Below are 19,597 nucleotides of genomic sequence, written 5' to 3'. Positions count from 1 at the left end.
GACGCCCAGCCGTTGTGGCTTAATGGTTGAGTGTCACCCCATGAACCAGGAGGTCATGGTTCAATTCCCATTCTGGGCACATGCCCAGGTTTCAAGCTGGATCCTGAGTGGGGGGTGGGCAAGAGGCAGAGATAAATGATTCTCTCTCATCATTGATGTTTCTATCTCTCCATCTCCTTTCCTCTCTGAAATAAATAAAAATAAAAATAAAAAAGATACTCAGGAATAAATTTAACCAAGGAGGTAAAATACTTGCACTCAGAAAACTACAGGACATTGAAAAAAGAGACAGAGGAAGATATAAACAAGTGGAAGAATATACCATGATCATGGATTGGTAGAATTAACATGGTTAATATGTCCATACTACCTAAAGCAATCTATAGATTCAATGCAATCCCCAGTAAAATACCAATGGCATATTTCACAACATGAACAAACATTTCAAAAACTTATATGGAACCAAAAAGACCCTGAATAACCACAGCTATCTTGAGAAAGAAGAACAAAGTTGGAGGGATCACAATACCAGATATCAAGTTATATTACAAAGCCACTGTAATCAAAACAGCCTGGTACTGGCACAAGACATATAGATCAATGGAACAGAACAGAGACTCCAGAAGTAGACCCAAGCCATTATACTCAATTAATATTTGACAAAGGAGGTAAGAGCATACCATGGAGTCAAGACAGTCTTCAATAAATGGTGTTGGGAAAATTGGAAATGAACTAAGGGCAGAATGTAGGCAACAACTTTCAAGAAACAATCCTGCCAACAATCACATGAACTTAAATGCAGATTCTTCCCCACTCAAGACTCAAGATAAAACCCCATCCCTTGCCAACACCTTGACTATAGCCCTGTAACAGATCTGAAGCAGAGGATACACCTACATAGTAAACTATGCCCAAAATCTTGACCCTCATAAACTGTGCAATAATAAATGTGTATTGTTTGAGGCTGCTAAATTTGTGATAATTTGTTATAGAGCGATCAAAAACTAACACAATGTCCTCTTATTGATGCATATGGAAATATTTAAGAATGAAATAATCTTATATTCATTTTATATTCATCTTAAAACATACCAGAAGAAAGAAAAAGAGGTGGGTGCAAATAGATTGTTTTATAAAAAGTCAGGCAAAATGCTGATAGTTGTTGAAGATGGATTTATTAGTATTCATTTTTCTCTATTGCTGAGTATGCTTGGAAAATGTTCATTAAAAGTTTTTGAATGAATGAATTAGTGAAGTAATGATGACAGAAACACACAAGCTCTTGGGAGTTTAGCTGTGTAGGGAAGCAGATAAATGGGACATGTGAGATTAAGGCAAAGTTTTTTAAAGACTAATGAAAGTTGGTTTAATGGGCATTGAATGGGGGCAGAAGTAGAAACTGAGTGGTGGATAACATAGGGAAAAAAGAGATAATTGAATGAACAAAATCAGAATAAGATCCAAAGTGTAAGTGAAAGAACTAACCTAAAATGATCTCTCCCATTTTAACAGACAAAAAAAAAAAAAAAAAAAAAAAAATGCAGAAAATTAAGCACAGGTACATTTCATAATGCTTAAGTGTACCCTGGACACACAATGATATCATTTTCATTAACAAAAAAGTTTATATTAGTAAAATTTAAAATTTTTTCACACTGATAATATACTCTAGTCATGTAGAAAATATGACTGAATTTACAGTATTAAGATGTGGACTCTAAACTCTGCTTCAATGCTCCCTTAATAAATGACTTTGGTTACACTCTTACTGGCCTAAGTTTCTCCATTTCAAAATTAATACCTACATTACACTCTGAAGAGTCATTGTTGAAAATTGCAGGATGTCAATAGCCTAACAAATAGTAGTAGGCATCTGCTTATCAACACCCAGAGCAAAACTCAAGTCACCTTATTACCAAGCACTCGAAAATGTTTGAGCCTGTAGCAATTATCTCTAAGGATTCAAAGCACTTTGGGATCACATACTTATGTGTACACACTCCACATAAGTAAAATGTAGCAATCACTGGGGAAAAGAGAATGGCAACAAAATAAACAAACATTCCCATACAGAATGGTAAAATTGGAAACCCTCACTAGCACAAAATCAGAAAACTAACTAATGTGGTTTGGGGGTCTCCAAACAACAGAAAAATTTGCTGAGACAGCCATATAAAAATACTCCTCAGAAAGCTTGAATCACAATCTTCTAAAATTAAACAACTGGCCCTTCAGAATATATTTCCAAAGTAAAAATTGCCCTTTTCTATCTAAAGCAAAGACCATTAAAGTTGGACATGATATGGAAAAGGTTTACTGCTTAATATGCACATCTCCAAACCTCAGACAAAATAACAATATATCTACAAAGAAATTAGAGATTTAAGATATCCAATTCTTTCCAAGCACCCTCAAAAGCTGCATTTACATGTAATTACATGAAAATAATCATAATCACCTTCTTACTAAATCAAGTTCCAAAAATATCTTTGTTGGGCAAATAATTTAGCTTAATTTGAGTTACTACATGTGTAATGGGGGAGGTACATTTATTTAAAAAACTATTCTGTAATATCAACATCTTGCTATTATCCTGTGCCAAAAAGGCCTTAATCTAATCCTCTCATTTCGTATGAAAAATAAATAAAAGGCCAGAGAAATTAATGATTGATCCAAAATTACCAATTAATTGGTGGCAAAACTGCGATTAGAGCCCAAGTCTCCTGTCCTTGTTCAGTGTTCTCTCTATGCTACTGTTTAGATTTTTTCATGTTTTCCTTTGTACCAGATCTAACTCCTCCCCTCAGATTAATGCAATAATTCAAATTGTACTAATGGTGAGAGATCAAACCAATATTAACTAATCCAAATGCATTCATTTTGTGAGACTTCTCCCCCTACCCGCTTAAGCATGTCAAACTTGCGGCCCACATGTGGCCCACAATGAATATTTTTGCAGCCCAGCCAATATAACAGTATGTAAGAAACGTTTTAATAAAAATTTAGTAACTTAATTTTTACAATATCCTACTATACATAATTATTAATAATGAACTACAACGTTTGCTAATGACTGATTACTATAATCATGTTGCACTCATTTCCCTTACAGGCGCACCATATCTCTCCACTAATACTAGCAGAGAGTATTTTAGCAGCCATTACCACATCATTAGTCTTGTACTGACTTGTTTGGTGTGCGCAACAGGAAATATTTCGCTTTCAGAGAACAAGAAAAATAGGTTTATTTGTGTTACACTTATTAATTCGTGCAATTATTCGGTGTCTGGTAAGTTAATGTTCAAGAAAAAATATTAATTTTTATTAAAATGTTCTATTATTTTATGTTAACGATGACTCATTTATTTCAGCCCTTTGTATTCAGCATGTCTCTATCAAAATAAACCTATGTTTCTATGAAAATTGAAGCTTTTGTGTTTTTTTGCAGCCCACATAAACTTAAACCTTATTTGGCCTGTGTTAGCCTTTGAGTTTGACATGGTCTTAATAGAGACCTTTCACCTCTTAAGTCCTATGGCACAGCATTTTAAAAACTCTGTTCCTCAGAAATACTACAAAGGATCTATAAGCATTTGAAAAACGTATTTAACTATTCTTAAACCTATTTTTAAAATTCACTGCAAATACTCCCGGTGTTCTGATTTGGTAATAATCAGGGCAGGCTAAGTGTTTGCTATATTAAGACCATGCACGTGTTGTCCCCAGACCTAGTTCTTTCCCTAGGTCTGATTTCATAAATGATGGTGATAAACTAAGAAAAAAAAATTTCAAAAGTACTTTAGACCAAATGGATATCACTCTCCACAAAAAAACTTGTTTACTTTGCTTTTATGCTAACTTTGGAGAAAAATTTCTCCCGAAATCTCTGTATCAATATAAGCTTTTCAAAGTGTGTCACTGATTTATATGACTCTAATTATATGCTGGTCTTTTAAAATTTAAGTTCTACACATGTCTGTTCAAGTAAAATTCACAATTCACAACTATAACATAAATACTAGTTGGATAAGGCTCAGGACTGTTTGGTTTTAATGCTCTCCTCAAAGCTTAATAAGGTATGTCACATGGAAAGTCACATTATAGATCACTGTAGCCCAAATATAAATTTGAAGTGTTTTTCTGACTTTTTAAATTATTATATGGAATGTAAGCAGTTTGATAAAATTTTGAAAACAAGTTTATTACAGATAATCAATTCTCCTTATTCAACTTTCAGACAACTTATATGTATCGTACATGCTTAAAGCTCTCAGCCTTTCCTTTATCAAATTTAGAATGTTCATCAGTTGATAAACCAATACTTTAAAATACTATGTCAGTCAAGATCCTACATGCTAACATGCCCAACATGCCAGCCAACATTTGTTTCCAAAGGACTCCCAATGTCCATTTTTATAATTTTAAAAAATATTTTATTGCAGTTCTATTATTTTATAAGAATGAATGAAAAATAAAAATGTGAAAGCCTACTCGTAATATTAATTCAACTAAAACAATATTGGGCATCATCAAGTGATCCAAAAAGAAAACTTCAGACACTAAATCAGGGGTGGGCAAACTTTTTTACTCGAGGGCCACAATGGGTTCTTAAACTGGACCGGAGGGCCAGAACAAAAGCATGGATGGAGTGTTTGTGTGAATTAATATAAATTCAAAGTAAAGGAGCAGAGGGGAGAGCAAGAGAACCCTCCGCTCTTTCAGCTCCGTGGGCCGGATAGAACAGCCGAACGGGCCGAATCCGGCCCGCGGGCCGTAGTTTGCCCACGGCTGCACTAAATAGACTTAACCAGCTTAAATATAAATGGAACGCTGAGAAAGTTTACTAGTAAAAAATCACATCAAAAGCTAAAGTATAAGTGTGCCAATTATGGACCCATTAGTGGCCTGGTGCACGAAATTCATGCATGGGGGTGGGGGTGGGGGGGGTGTCCCTCAGCCCAGCCTGCACCCTCTCCAATCTGGGACATCCCTCTCGCAATCCAGGACCGCTGGCTCCTAACTGCTCACTTGCCTGCCTGCCTGATTGCCCCCAACTGCCCCCCCCCCCACTGGCCTTCTCACCCCCAACTGCCCCCCCTTGCCGGCATGATCGCCCCCAACTGCCCCCTGCCGGCCTGATCACCCCCAATTGCCCCCCCCACCAGCCTGATCACCCCCAGCAGCCCCCCCTGCTGGCCTGATTGCCCCAACTGCCCCCCCCCCGCCGGCCTGATCACCCCCAACTGCCCTCCCCTCCTGACCTGATCGCCCCTAACCGCCTATGCCCAGCCCCGCCACCATGGCTTTTTCCAGAAGGACGTCTGGAAGGTCTCCCGGTCTAATTAGCATATTACTCTTTTATTAGTATAGGTTCACTCTCACCTCCAAATTCACCCTTTTTGCCTACTCTTTGAAAATGAATTTGGTCCCTTTAAGTAACTTTCCTTTGCCAGCTGGCAAAAGTTAAGCTTTGTCAGCAGAGGGGGCAGGAGAGTCACCTCAAGAAATAAGGAGTGGTTTTGCTCCCTTGTTCAGATATGCTTACCCAGAAGACTCCTGCACTACAGATGTTTCTTCAGCATCCTGCTCCTGCAGCATATGTGGCTTCCTCAAAGTGTTCATGTGAGCAGCTTTTCTAGCACCAGGCTCCTACATCAGAATGTATACTTCTTGAGGGTATTTTTTTTTCAGTCTCTCAGGCCTTTTCAAACTAATGACTTCAATCTTTCTTCAGCTCAGAAAAATTTTCCTCTATTTTTAAAATTTCAACCTTCTCTCTCTCTTTTTTTTCTGGTAACTTTCTAGACCTACTATCAGGTATAAAGTGCAGGGCTGCTATATACTGTTGCACAGGTTGTACTTTTTGCTCAAGAAGAACCCACTAAGGAGTAAAAGCTGAAATCCAACCTGTGTCCCACTTAACCTAGACCTATATCCTGGTCAAAAAGTATCATCTGTTCATTAAACCATGAAAATACAAAAGTGGACCTTCTGGATCAAGGCTAGCTACCATGTCTAAACTTTTCACTAACATTTTTCTTATCTTTTTTTCTTTTTGTTGTAGATTTCAGATCTTTTTCTATGATTATGTATGTAACTATAAGAAAAATAGATGTATATGTCCATAACTATAGAACAATTATTATTTTTGTGACAGCTAATTCACTCACTTATCAATTTAATAAACATTATGCTGGATGACAATGATATGAGAGGAGGGGGAAATTTTCCATAGTTCCTATGAAGCCTGTGGTTTAGTTGGAGGGATAGCTATTAATCAAGTAATCATACAAATAAGTGCATAATTAAAATTGTATAAAGTGACATATGAGAAAGGTATACATTTGTATGAAAGCATTTAACTGTTGGAGCAGAGGAAGGGATGCCAGACACATTGGGGGGACAGGGTAAGACAAGGTTTCCTGAGAAAGCAACAATTTAGCAACAGCTAAAGAATAAGTAGGAGTTAGGTTTTATAGCTCTTCTGCTAGAACTACTTAAATCAGAGGGAAAGGAAAAAAGGGGACAATGAAAGGAAGGAAAAGGGTACATATTGAAGGATGCTTAAAATAATTTACTGTTGCTATTTATACAAAACAACATGCCTTAACAACAAATACATAGGTGACAATTATAATAAATATCAGTCATACTAAAGGAATGTAAGGAAAAATAAATAGTACTAAATACTGACAATATTTACAAAACAACAACTTTACATTAGACCCAAGTATCTTCCTTCTAAACTGTGTCTTCACATAAATATAATATTGCCATAAAAATTCTAGTAAAAAGGTAGATAATATAAAAATTACATTACCAGGAAAGGAAAATAACTAGATATTTCTGGCAAAGATTAAACTCTCAACTTCTGGACTTCATAAACAAGTAAGTCTCAAGAGATTTACAAATCAACATAACCAAGAATAAATCTCATTTTAACTCCTAGTCAATAAGTACTTAAAACAATTTAAACAAATAATGTTATGTTTATTCCATAATTTTTCCCATCAGATATTAGTAATAAGCACTTAAAAGTGCCAAAAGGAAAAATGAAGAAAAACACTGAGCAAAAAAATATGGGGTTCAAGTGTCAGGTTATTACATTAAAATTATTATGAGGAATTCATAACCTACAAGGTATAAGTCTATTCCATAAGAACTAAACACAGTTTTCTGCTTCTGGATATGATAGAATAGCCTGTAGCAGAAAAACATTCCCGTTTAGAACTAGAAAGGCTGTATAACATATAGGATGAAAAAAGCTCTTACGATATCAGAGACTTTCTGAGGAACTAAGACTGGAATGCCAAAAAAACCTAATTGAAATGAGTCCCACATCCTGTACAGCTTTCCCTCTCTCAGTTCATTCCATCTATTTCTTTAATGGCACAGGGAAAGGGACTGAGAAACCAGGAAAGGACAGCCACTAAAGGGCAGAAAAGTCAGCCAAGCTTTTAATAATTTCACAGAGCCAAAGGAACAAAACTTGGTAGTTGGATCTTGCCATAACACCCAGGACTTAAGAAGTCAAGATTCCATAATGAAGGGAGACACAGAAGAACAAAGCCAACAACACTATGTACTGATTTTCCTCTTGAGGCATTTGTTGATTCTTAAACTATACAGAGCAAGAAGTTTAAAAACACACACACACACACACACACACACACACACACAAAAAAAAAAAAAAAAAAAAAAAACAGCAGAAAGCAATTGAAAAGCAAGGAAAAGCTTTTAGGACTCTCATGCTGCTGGAGAGACAAAAGCAGGAGAGGACCAATAAAAATTCAATCTCTCAGCTAGGTTCCCTGCAGGGTTACCAAAGTTGGGCAAACTAGAGGTTTACAAAACCTAAAACCCAACTTTAAGTCAGCTTAGTTCTTGACTGTTGAGGCGATTTGCCTCTATTCTACCTGCCTACCAAAAGATGTGTGAATCCTCTCTAGAGAAATATATTTATTAGGTTTGCAACTGTAATTGCGTTTAAATCTGCATATAATGTCTGGCATTCAATTAAAAGTTATAAATAATAATAAAAATTACAATAACTACTAGACCAACCAAGATACTTAAACAAAAGGAAAAAGATGATAGAAATAGACCTATGAGTGATCCAGATAGTATTGAAGTTTCCAGACACAGGCTTTAAAGCAGTTTGACTGGTATGTTCAAGAAATTTTATGACAATATAGAGATTTTCACCAGAGAATTAGAGTCTATTGTGAAGAGAGAAGGGGTAGGGGAGGGAATACCAACTGAAAATTCTAGCCCTAAAAAAAAAAACCCTATAGCTGAAATCAAGAAAAAAATAGATAGGGTTAAAATCAGACTGAGCATAGCTGAATAGAGAATTTGTGAGCTGGAACACAGGCAAGTCAAACCTATCCAGAATGGAATAAGGAGAGAAAAAAATAATAGAAAGTGTAAGGGACAAATGGGACATGACAAAATATATAATATAGATTTAATTGGTGTCATAGAGGGAAGGAAAAAAGGAGTGGGGCAGAAACAATATCTGAAGAATCTCAAATTTTTTTTCAGAATTGATGAGTCATGCTACAGATCCAAGGGGTACCAGAAACCCTAGAGTAAATATAAAGAAAATCACCATATTCTTAGGTGCTAATAGTTATATCTCTAAAATTAAAATGATTTTTGAATGATTGAACTACAGCAAATTTATATCGCCACAAATAGCTGAAATGTATCTTATCTACATGTAAAACATCACAAAGTCCCTGTATCTGGCTCAAAAATCATTTATTAAAAATCCACATTTATCTAAAAGTTTATGCAAATAATAGAACCATTTGCCTATGAGCAAAAAAAAAAAAAATATTTTAACATAATATAAAATCTCCCAGCATTTGGTCAAGATAACAAATACTGCATAAGGAAACTAAAGATGCTCAGAGAAGAATCATAACTTGCTAAAAGTCACAAAGTTCTAATTCCAGGAGCCAGTTCTGCAGATTCAATCTTTAGACCTCCATCCACCTCATGATACTTTTTCTTTATCGTGGGAATCTTTATTTTTCTAAAGTTGTAAGATTACCAGACTAAGAATATCAGAACTTTCAGTGGCCTGTAAGGTTCCCAAACAAGGCCAATGCCTAATCTGAGTTTAGGAAAAGGAAAAGTATGACAGTCCCCAACTCAATGGGTTGCAAGATACATTTCTATGGACTTGTCTGATCAAAACCACATTCGTAATCCCAACTTACTAAGGATAATGTCAAACTAAAGCCAAGGTACATCAAACGAAGTTTCCTACACAGACAGTAAGAAAATAAACTGATAGCCTTAATCCAATAATTCAATATCTAGGAACTCATCATAAATAATTTCAAGATTTGTTTCTGTAAAGCACACTGTCTCATTACTCTTAACCGTCAAAGAACAACAACAAACAAAAACAAAAGAAGCACAAAGCCTATGTATATCGAATAGGGGACCAATTAAATAAAATGCCAATACAGAGGGCTATTTAATAACATGAGGATATATTTATTATACATTAAAGAGAAAAAAGAATACAGAACAGCAAACAAAAGCCAAAACAAAACTGAAATATACATACAGACACAACAAAATATCTGGAACAATATATATCAAAGGGTGATGAGTTATCTTTGGGTGGTAGTATTAAGAGTAATATATGTTGTTTCTGTGGGTCAATATTTTGCAAATATTCCACAAAATACTTCTTAGGATGTTTTGCAATTAGAAAAAAATACAAATTCATTTTTAAATGTGAAATTTTAAAATAGCTGAAATAGGTTCACTTCCTATCCTAGTAGTCAAATCATATATATCACTTTTACTCTGAACCATATGTTAACTCAAGAAACAATTTTGATCAATGTTTGATTTTAAGAAATAAAGACTTATAGAAAAAAGGTAAACACACTTAACGATTCATCAAATTTTACTATCTAAACTTACGTTGTCTTTATTTTTTTTTAATATATTTTATTGATATTTTACAGAGAGGAAGGGAGAGGGATAGAGAGTTAGAAACATCGATGAGAGAGAAAAATCGATCAGCTGCCTCCTGCACACCCCTACTGGGGATGTGCCCGCAACCAAGGTACATGCCCTTGACCGGAATCGAACCCAGGACCCTTCAGTCCGCAGGCCGACGCTCTATCCACTGAGCCAAACCGGTTAGCGCAAACTTATGTTGTCTTTAAATAATATGCAAACACAAGTCATTCCAAATCAATGAAATTACCTAATGTATAAAAAACACTTTCAACAGTCCTTCCAATTTTCATATTAATACATCAAAGACATAAATGTAAAGATAAAATAGACCTAAATATCATTCCCTCTCTATTCTAATTTTATATCATTTCTTATCTGTATTCCCAACCTGGCACATATTACAGTCCAGTAAAATAGTGAAGGAGCTTTGGTAATAGAAGTCATAGGCCCAAGATCAGAATCCTATCTCCTACCCTTTCAACTCCTAGACCTGGGCAAGTTAACTTACCTCTCAGTTTCCCTAGTTATAAAATAAAATGATAATATTTATCATAGAGTTTTTGTAAAAGACTAAATAAAAAACTACAAGTGGTAAGCCTAGTGCCTGAAGACTACTAGCAGAAGGTACCCAATAAGTGGTGGTTGTGAGTAGAGGCATGTGCCACAGTTTTTAAGTCACAGAATTTGCTAAGCCTCTTGAACCTGTATGACCTTACCAAGCCTCTTGAAAAGTTACTTAACCTTTATATACCTCAGTTTCCTCATCTGCAAAACAGATATAATACCTATCTTGCAGGTTTGTACGATTAGATAAAACTAGATAGAAAAATCATATTGCATACAGTAGCTACTCAGTAAATTGCGGTATCACTATTAGCTATAGCAATGAAACATTTGAGTATAGGGATTAGCAGTTTTTAAAATATTCTTATATTTTAAAAAAGTACATGTAATTCTAAGAATTATTCATCATTTAAATAAGTGTATTTCTCTTAATTCCCAAGTTAGGTGTAAATTTCAGAAAAAAAAAGTAAAATACAGACCGTTTTCTTAAGCACACTAAAAAGATAAAGGGCCACTTCACTAGTTTCAAAGTAAAAATACATTATCTATAACTAGATTTGCTTTAAAAAAATTTTAAGTCCAAATAAATCTAAAAGGGTCAGAAGGGGAAATGTTTGTTTCTTTCTGCAATTTTAAGTCCTCAGGAAGAAAAATTATAAGTCCTTAGGAAGAAAACAGAAATCTGAACTCTTCTATTTTTTTCATAATTTCACATCTTTACACAACTAAAGTGTAAGTGCCTTTAATACAACAACTGTTTCAAATCTCTGATTTCCTGTCTCCACCTTTGTGCAGAAGCAGAACAGTACTATAGTTAAGACCATGGACTGTGGAGCCAGACTGCCTGGGTTCAAATTTTGCCTCCATCTAACAGTGTGACCTTAGTTTTAACCTCCCCATGCCTGTTTCCTGAAAAATGTAGATTCCTCATACAGTTGTTTTAAGGATTAAACCTTAAAGTGTTCATAAGAGAAGCTAGCCTATTGAAGGCAAGTTATGTTTCCCTTTGTTGTCATTACATTATTACCCCTCAAAATGCCTAGATCTGTGACTTGTAATCCATAAATATTTGCTACTCTGTAGAAAATTTCAACAAATGGCTTTACTTAATATTAGACCTGCTTAGAAGTATCTTAACATGACTGTCAAGGCCAGCAAAGATAGAGCAGTTGCTATTAGGATTTTATGGTAAATGTAAGGAAAGTCTATCCCTTCTTACAATTCCTATCATACAAAGCTGTAGCATCGTTACTTGCTAATAGAAGTTCAGTACCAAAAAGAGTTTTACAATTTAGGTATGGCATACACCAATCCAGCAGACACAGAATTCTCAAATTCAAGCTCCGTGATACTCAACTACATTCCTTCAAAGAAAAAAGTTCAGATCACTCTTCTATTATAATAGTTTAGTGCTTTAAAATAAAATCTATGTTGCAAAAGTCAACAGCCTATTATAGACATTAAATAAGACACTGTAATTGAAAGTGTTTGAAAGTGAAATATACATTAAATATGAGTTTATGAATATATTTGAGAAAATTATAACAGATTTCTCCAATTTCAAACAGCTGCCTTCTAAACCCAAAACTAGTGCTCTGGGGCCAGGATAAAGAAACGTAAGTCACAGTCAAGTTGCCATCCCATTAGATCATTTCCTGCTTGAAAGGTACTCTTCCCTTATTACTGGTAACTCAGATGGGACTTGTGACACTTGAGGAGTAAAATCCTGGAAGTAGCTTAACTCAAGACCAGTAAAGTATCTTCATAGTTATTGGATCAAACAATGCCACCCAATCCCCAACAGTCTGAGTTCCTAACCTGGGTACAGAAAAATGATGTTATCTTCAGGTTCAAGAACTTGTTAGCCCTGAAAATCAGAAGTCAAGTACCTAGGGCCACATTTCAACTCCAGCTGAGGGCTAAGAATGTTTACCTGGCTCACTCTCAAATAAGAAGTTTCAACCAGCACCAATCAGGTCATGGCCATACAGCAGCCATCAATAAGATACACAGGCCAGATCAGACCACAGGTCACTTGGCCCCCTTCATGGAACCAGATCTACTGAAGGCCTGCCTGCCAACCCCTTGACCTGACCAACAGGACAATGGCCTGGCAATCAAGAGTTAGATTCTTCTAGCCACCACTCTGTTTCAAGACTCTTGATGGATTTGACTCGACAAATCAAATTTGATAAGATGTGAAGAATTTTTGAAACATAGGAGGAAAACTTCTTGGAATGTGCTTCACAGATTTGTCACTTCATTTGTTCAGTAACATAAAAGTGTATTATTTGTAATGTGTTTTGTTCATAAAATCATTCTGGTCTAATGAGATGATGGTCCAGGGGGACAACTGTCACTTTTCTTCAGGGTCTGCACGGGTCTTAAAAACTTTACTAAAATCAGTTACTCTATCTGTATTTTAAAACTGGAATTAGATCTGCTCCTTCTCTCAAAATAAGTTAAAGATAAGTAAATTCTGCATTAAAGTACTTTCAGAATTTTCTACAGAAAAACATATGCAGTATGTATCACATATGCAATGGCAGTAATGGAACTCTTTTTAACACCTAAATCGGAGATCCAGACCAAGACAGCGTTGGAAGTCAAGTTCATTAAAGTATGACTTTTCTGTCTACATTTGAATTTCTAGGTTGGGGAAATTGGTCTGTGTCTATATAAATACATGTTCTGAGCCATAATATAAATGGAACTCCTCTGTAAGGTCCCTCCTGCCCACTCCCTATCTTTTTTAGAACTACCAGCCAGGGGAAAATGAGCCCTGCAAATCTCCCCACTTGCAAGGACTCGGGTGAATTGCACAACTTTGCAGTCTTCGTAAGTTTCACCACTGTTTTGCTGTTGATCACTTTTAATGACACCTCCCCCGCTCCCCCCCAAAAAAACAAACACACACACACTCACACACACACACAAAACCCTCATCTCAGCTTTACACTTTGCCCCGGCAGCACTCGACTGGACTATCGGCCCCCCGCCTCCCGCCAGCTCTGACGACCTTAGAAACATCCCCACCCGTCTGCCCGCCGCCCGGACCCCAAAAGCTGCAACTCCTGTCCCACCTCCCCGAGCCGCCCGCCCCCCAAGCCCTCAAGTCCCAAATCCCGAGTGCAGCATCACCAGCTCTGGGTGGAAGCGTCCCAGGACCGCCGCGAACCTTGCCCCTTCCCCGCAACCTCGCGCTCCCCTCTCTAACTACCCTCCCCGAGTCGGGGGCGGCCAACCTCTCGGCGGCTGAAATGACTCCGAGGCCGCGCGTCCCTTCACCAGGCCCCGCCTGGGCCTCACGGCTCGGCGCCCTCCGCTGCCCGCCCGGCCCAGCCGAGCTTACGCCGAAGAGAAGGGTAGCACCAGCCCAAGGCCCGGCACTTACTCAGGAAGGTAGGTGGAGGAGAAGGAGCTCCACTTGTGCAGCGCATAGGGCAGAAGCCGGCACTCAGGCGCCGCAGCAACAGCCCCGCCAGCCGCCATCTTGTCAGCACCAGAGCGGTCGCCACCGACCGCGGGCCGTACCAGAGGAGGGGGCGTGGCCTGGTCTTAAAGGGGCCGCGGCCCGCCCGGCCGTCCGCAGCCTGGGTCTGCGCGTCACGGGTACCGCTGCCCCGAGGGCTGAGGCGCGCGCGGGTCCGCGATTCCCTCCGAGTTTCCAAAGCTGAACCCTCCTTAATGACTTACCGAAACTGGGACGGGAGTGTGAGCACCTGAGGGGCTCTCCTGTGGGGCTTGGAGGGAGTGGCGCAAAGGACTGTCTTACAAGCGGAGGTAAGGAAAAAGCCAAGAATATATGATGGAAAGAAAAAATGGGAACTATGGGCCAGGGAGGGAACCGGAGAAGACGAACTTGGAGACTTCGGAAACCACTGCCCTCTCCAGTTTATAAGCCCTTTAAGGACACAGCATTGAAGGGAACTGGAGTCAATAGCGAATGCCTTTTCCCTCTGGAGCTGTCGTGGTTTTCAACGTCCTGTGCCGGTTCCAGAGGCGCACGGCGGCGGGAAAAGGAACCGCTCCCGGGTCCGCCCCGGGTTCTCTGCCCTTCAGTGTGAATATTGGTTGTGAGCCTCTCACACGAATCTGTGGGATTGGTTTACTCAGTCAGACATTCAGCCACACACACCCCCAAACCCCCACCCACCCCAGACCAGACCAAAAAAAATCTTTAAGCAGTTGGGGAAGCTGTGTGGCATCAACTTTCTAGTTGGTACATCTGCCCACTTTTAACTCTGACAGACATTTAGCCTAAAAGTTCAGAAACAGCGAGAGACAGAGAAATTTAAAGAAAAAGACCCCAGGGGGACTAACAATCCTTGTGCTCCGAAGGCCATATGGGCATCATACCAGCTTCTTTATCTAAAAAGGAGCACTTGCTCTAAACGCCTGGCAGCTTTAGGCAGTGCTCCCATCCGGCACATGGTGGTCAGGGGTATGCATGTTGGTCCCTTGGCGTAGCCATTGTGGTCACCAGAGTCCTTGTCACTCATTGTCTCAGAGGTCTTACCCTTGAAAGCCTGGACCGTGTCTCCATCTCCACCGGACGGATGAAAAATCTCATGCAAAGTCAAAACGCCTCGATAATTGTATTCTCTTTACGTTATAATCATTAACCTGCCGAAACTCCCTCAGATCTTTTCCTGACTTTTTATTTCCACAGGGGAAGACTTAATAGTGGCCTCCACTAGCTAAATAGGCCACAGTATGTCAACCTTCAAGATCACGTGTGCTCTGCGTGTTGCAGCATGTTGGAAAAGTATGTGTTCCTTAGGCAATGCTATAACCCCAGTGACTCCAGCTGGGAGTCCAGAGATAGTGGGTAGGACCAGAGGAGGTTAGCCCCAAGGATGATGAGTGGTTATCTTTGGGGGAAGGAAATACTTTTAAGGGGAGAAGATTAAGATGATGACTCAGTTCAATTCATTTGGGGCTCCTCCTGTGCTAAGTATACCTCTTACTCTAATGTCATAGAGTCCTTGTTCTTTTCCAGACATAGAGTTATTGTTTATGAGTGATTTTTTTTTTTTAATCCTCACCCAAGGATATGCTTTACTGATTTTAGAGAGAGGGGAAGGGAAAGAGAGAAACATCGATCGTTTACCTCCCTTACACGCCCAACCAGGGATTGAACCCACAAACTAGGTATGTGCCTTGCCTGGGAATCGAAGACGGCAACCTTTGGTGCATGGGACGGCGTTCCAACCAACTGAGCCACACTGGCCAGGGCTATGAGTAATCTTTTTTAAGAAACACATATAAGCCAGTTCTTCCCAAGTGACTTTCTATGACTTTCTGTTCCCTTTGGGTAACATCAAAAGGCCTTAGCAGATACCTATCACATCCTGCCTTGCCTACCTCTCCAGCCTTCTCTCTCTCTCTCTCTCTCTCTCTCTCTCTCTCCTTTCTCCTTTGCACTCTACTCCAGCCACACTGAACTAACACATGGGATCGGCTCCTATAACTTGTGTTCTCTCTGGCCTCCCTCAAGGGCTTAGTCTAAGCCAGTGGTCGGCAAACTCATAAGTCAACAGAGCCGCAGTTTGCCGACCACTGGTGTAAGCCAAGCCAGGAATACCCTCCCCCATTCTTCACCTGTCTAACTCCTCCTTTTTCAGTTTCTTTCATTCTGGAAAATCATTCCTCATCACTTATTTTGGGATTATGTGCCATTTTCTACATTTTCCTTGGTACCCTGAGTTTCCCTCCTTATATTAGCAAGCATTACAATATATTTTAATCTCTTTATTTCTCATTTTCTCTCCCTAAACTGTAATTCTCATAAAGGTATGGATCAAGCATATCTTGTTCACAGTTGTATCCTCAGTCCTGTCAGAGTGTCTAGATTCTAGCATATAATAGATGTTCAATAATATTTCTTGAAGAATGAGTGGATTGTGCTAAAAGAAAACTTGGGTTTCAAAGGAATAAGAATGCCAGAACTTCTCAGACTGCTAACATGTATCCCTGCGGTATGATTGCCATGGGGAATGTGAAAGATTCAGGATAGCATGGCTTTCCTACAGCACAGATTTTACAAATGGTAAAATAATTTAAAGCACTGGATTTATGTCTACAGGTAAAGATCATACTGAACCCAACATTTGTGTAAATGTTAAGATAAAGTAGAAAACTAAAGAAATTACAAATTTTGCAGGAGTCTGCCAGTAGCTCATGTCTCCTAGGGGTAAACCTTTATCTCCTGCCTTTGGGGCATTACCTTAAGTGATGAGGTTTATTGTAAGGATATATGGGGAAGTCCTGGAAACTGTCAGCAGCCATTTAGTCCCTCTAGTTCCCCCACACTTCAAAGATTGGAACATATTGATGGCTTCATGGAGACCTGGATAATAGATCATCATTTTTCAGGGATCAGCAACTCTAGTGACCCAGTCATCATGTCATCCCCTAAAAGTGATCATCTTTACTCATCTTGTAATCTCAGTATGGTTCTCACAGTGAATACTTCCTGGAGAGAGTAACTGATTGTATTTGGTTTGTCACCTGCAAAAAAAAAGATTTATTAAAAGGCTGTGATGTGCCAGGCTCTGTCCTAGATGCTAAGGAGTCAGGATGTACAGACAAGGACACTGCTTTCATGGATCTTACATTCTGGTAGGCCAACGTATAATAAACAAATAGGTCAACTAGATCATTTTAGTTTGTGTATTTAGATGCTAAGAAGAGACTGCACTGGAGTAATATTTAGATTGGATGGTAAAGGAAAGCTTCTCTAAGAAGGTAATATTTGAGCTAATACCTGTACAATAATGAGAAATGCCAGCCATGCAGAAGTGGATAAAAAACCTTCTAGGCAGAGAGAATAAGCAAGTGCAATGGGCCTACAGCAGGAAAATGCTTGGTGTGTTCAAAGAAAAGAAAGTGTGGCTGGAGCAAAGGACGGAGGAGAGAGTGTAGTCCAGAGGTGGGCAAACTTTTTGACTCGAGGGCCACAATGGGTTCTTAAACTGGACCGGAGGGCCGGAACAAAAGCATGGATGGAGTGTTTGTGTGAACTAATATAAATTCAAAGTAAAGGAGCAGAGGGGAGAGCAAGAGAACGGGATAGAACAGGCGGATCCGGCCCGCGGGCCGTAGTTTGCCCACGGCTGGTGTAGTCAGAACAAAGAAGGCCCTAACAGTCTTGGTAAGAAGTCATGACATGGAAATGCAAAGGGAAGAAAATGAGGGTGGCTTGGACTAGCAGAGGAGATAGAGGTGGTTGACATATTTTGGAAGTAAAGTCCTTAAACTTGCTAATGAGTAAGGCAGGAAGAAAAGGAAAGAATTAAGATAACTCCTGGGTTTGGGGTTTGCACCACTATGTAGATATTGATGCTTTTATGGAGAAGGGAGAATTTGAGGATGAAACAGTTTTAGGTTGAAGGAATCAAGAATTCTAACTTCAGTGGGATGCCTAATAGATAGCCAAGTGGAATTGCCAAGGATCCAATGTGAGACCTGTATTGGTCAGAGTCTTATATCAAACCACCCCATAGGCATTTGGCCTTCTTCATATCTAACCAATCAAGAGTTGCTTTTTTTCTTTTGGCTTTGGCACAAGGTCAGTAAATTTTTCTCTTGAGTAGCATGGTCACCATAGCTCCAGGTACAGCAGCTCTATATAGAAGAAACCATCCGTGGCAGCCTTCTGCAGAAGGGATGCAGCTGTACAAGAATAGTCTAGGGCAGTGGTCGGCAAACTCATTAGTCAACAGAGCCAAATATCAACAGTACAACGATTGAAATTTCTTTTGAGAGCCAAATTTTTTAAACTTAAACTTCTAACGCCACTTCTTCAAAATTGACTCGCCCAGGCTGTGGTATTTTGTGGAAGAGCCACACTTAAGGGGCCAAAGAGCCGCATGTGGCTCGCAAGCCGCAGTTTGCCGACCACGGGCCTAGCGAAAGAAACCTAGAGTATATGTTGAAAATCTCAGTTTCAGTCCCAGTTCTGCTACTTTTCTAGCTATGAGACTGTGGAAAAGTCACAATTTCTCTGAGTCTCATTTTCCACCACTATAAAGTGAATTTAATAAAATGTATCTTTTCTATTTTACAAGGAGTTTTAAAGACCAAATGAAGGAAAAGTGCTTGTCTGCTATGATATAAGCTCTCATTTAACTCTCACAGAACCCTGAGAGATAAATAATATTATTTCCCCTTTCACAAAGGAAAAAAATGAGACTCAGAAATGCCAAATAATTATTTGTCTTCTGTTTACCACTGCACCAGATGTGCAGGAGAGAAGAGAGTGAGACTGGGTATTTGTTCCCCTGACTCCCTGCCTGCAAGACTCTGGGCTGACTGTCCTTTACAAGCAAAGGTAACAAGCCCTCCTCCTAAGTGGCCTCTCCACAGCTCTCTCTGGTTCTAGGTTCCAGTAATCAACTACGTTTTGCTCCCTGTGATTTCCTGGTATGTTCTCACATCTTTATAAATAGTCCCTTCTCAAATTGCCCAATTACAGAATGCCATCTGTTTCCAGCTAGGACCCTAACTGATACAATAACTTATTCCAAAGAAATATAGCTAGTCAGTGACAGAGTCAGAATCTCTTTGGCTCAAAAGCCCATCCTTTTTTATTACATCCCATTCTTCTAAGTGGAAAGAGACTTAGTAAACTGTAAAGTACTATTCAAATACAAGATATTGTCAAATAATGAAGATCACCAGAGTTTAAAAGCAAAACATATACAGCTGATTTTATTTGTTTCTAGGCAAAGGAATACACTAATTGGCTGAAGTGGGAAAGAAGGTGTTTTTAATTGTTAGTAATGGGCGTCATGGTTGTTACAGGAATTAAAGATTGAAACAAATACTCCAAATAGGCTGGAATAAATCCTCAGCTCTGTGCATGACTATTTAAAACAAGCCCCATACTTCATAGGTCGGGGTTGGGGGGATCTTCACATGGGTCCTATAAGGGTCTTACTTTAACTTACTGGGGTTGTTCAAAGTTCATGGTTTCTTTAACAGCTTTAGCTGGTTTGGAGAGTTGAAGCACAGTACAGTAATCAGTGTCTTATCTCCT

General features: G+C 39.0%; 1 protein-coding gene across 4 annotated transcripts in view; it reads right to left on the bottom strand.

The window, feature by feature from the left end:
- Positions 1-19,597, bottom strand: part of MKLN1 (muskelin 1) — a 223,900-nt gene that overhangs the window by 147,710 nt on the left and 56,593 nt on the right. The window contains exon 1 of one of the 4 annotated variants that reach the window (XM_080663163.1): positions 13,949-14,146. The exons of 1 other annotated variant lie outside the window; for it this stretch is intronic. In XM_080663163.1, the coding sequence (XP_080519289.1) occupies positions 13,949-14,046 (98 nt within the window). In that variant the 5' untranslated portion in view covers positions 14,047-14,146. Of the gene's footprint in view, positions 1-13,948; positions 14,147-19,597 lie in introns of those variants that run through there. 2 more of the 4 variants (XM_080663160.1, XM_080663162.1) reach the window with 2 other exon arrangements.

Source organism: Plecotus auritus, assembly GCF_963455305.1.
Source record: "Plecotus auritus genome assembly, chromosome: 4".
NCBI classification, from domain to species: Eukaryota; Metazoa; Chordata; class Mammalia; order Chiroptera; family Vespertilionidae; genus Plecotus; species Plecotus auritus.
The sequence above is the reverse complement of the archived record's forward strand: the minus strand, read 5'-3'. Positions and strand labels throughout refer to the sequence as shown.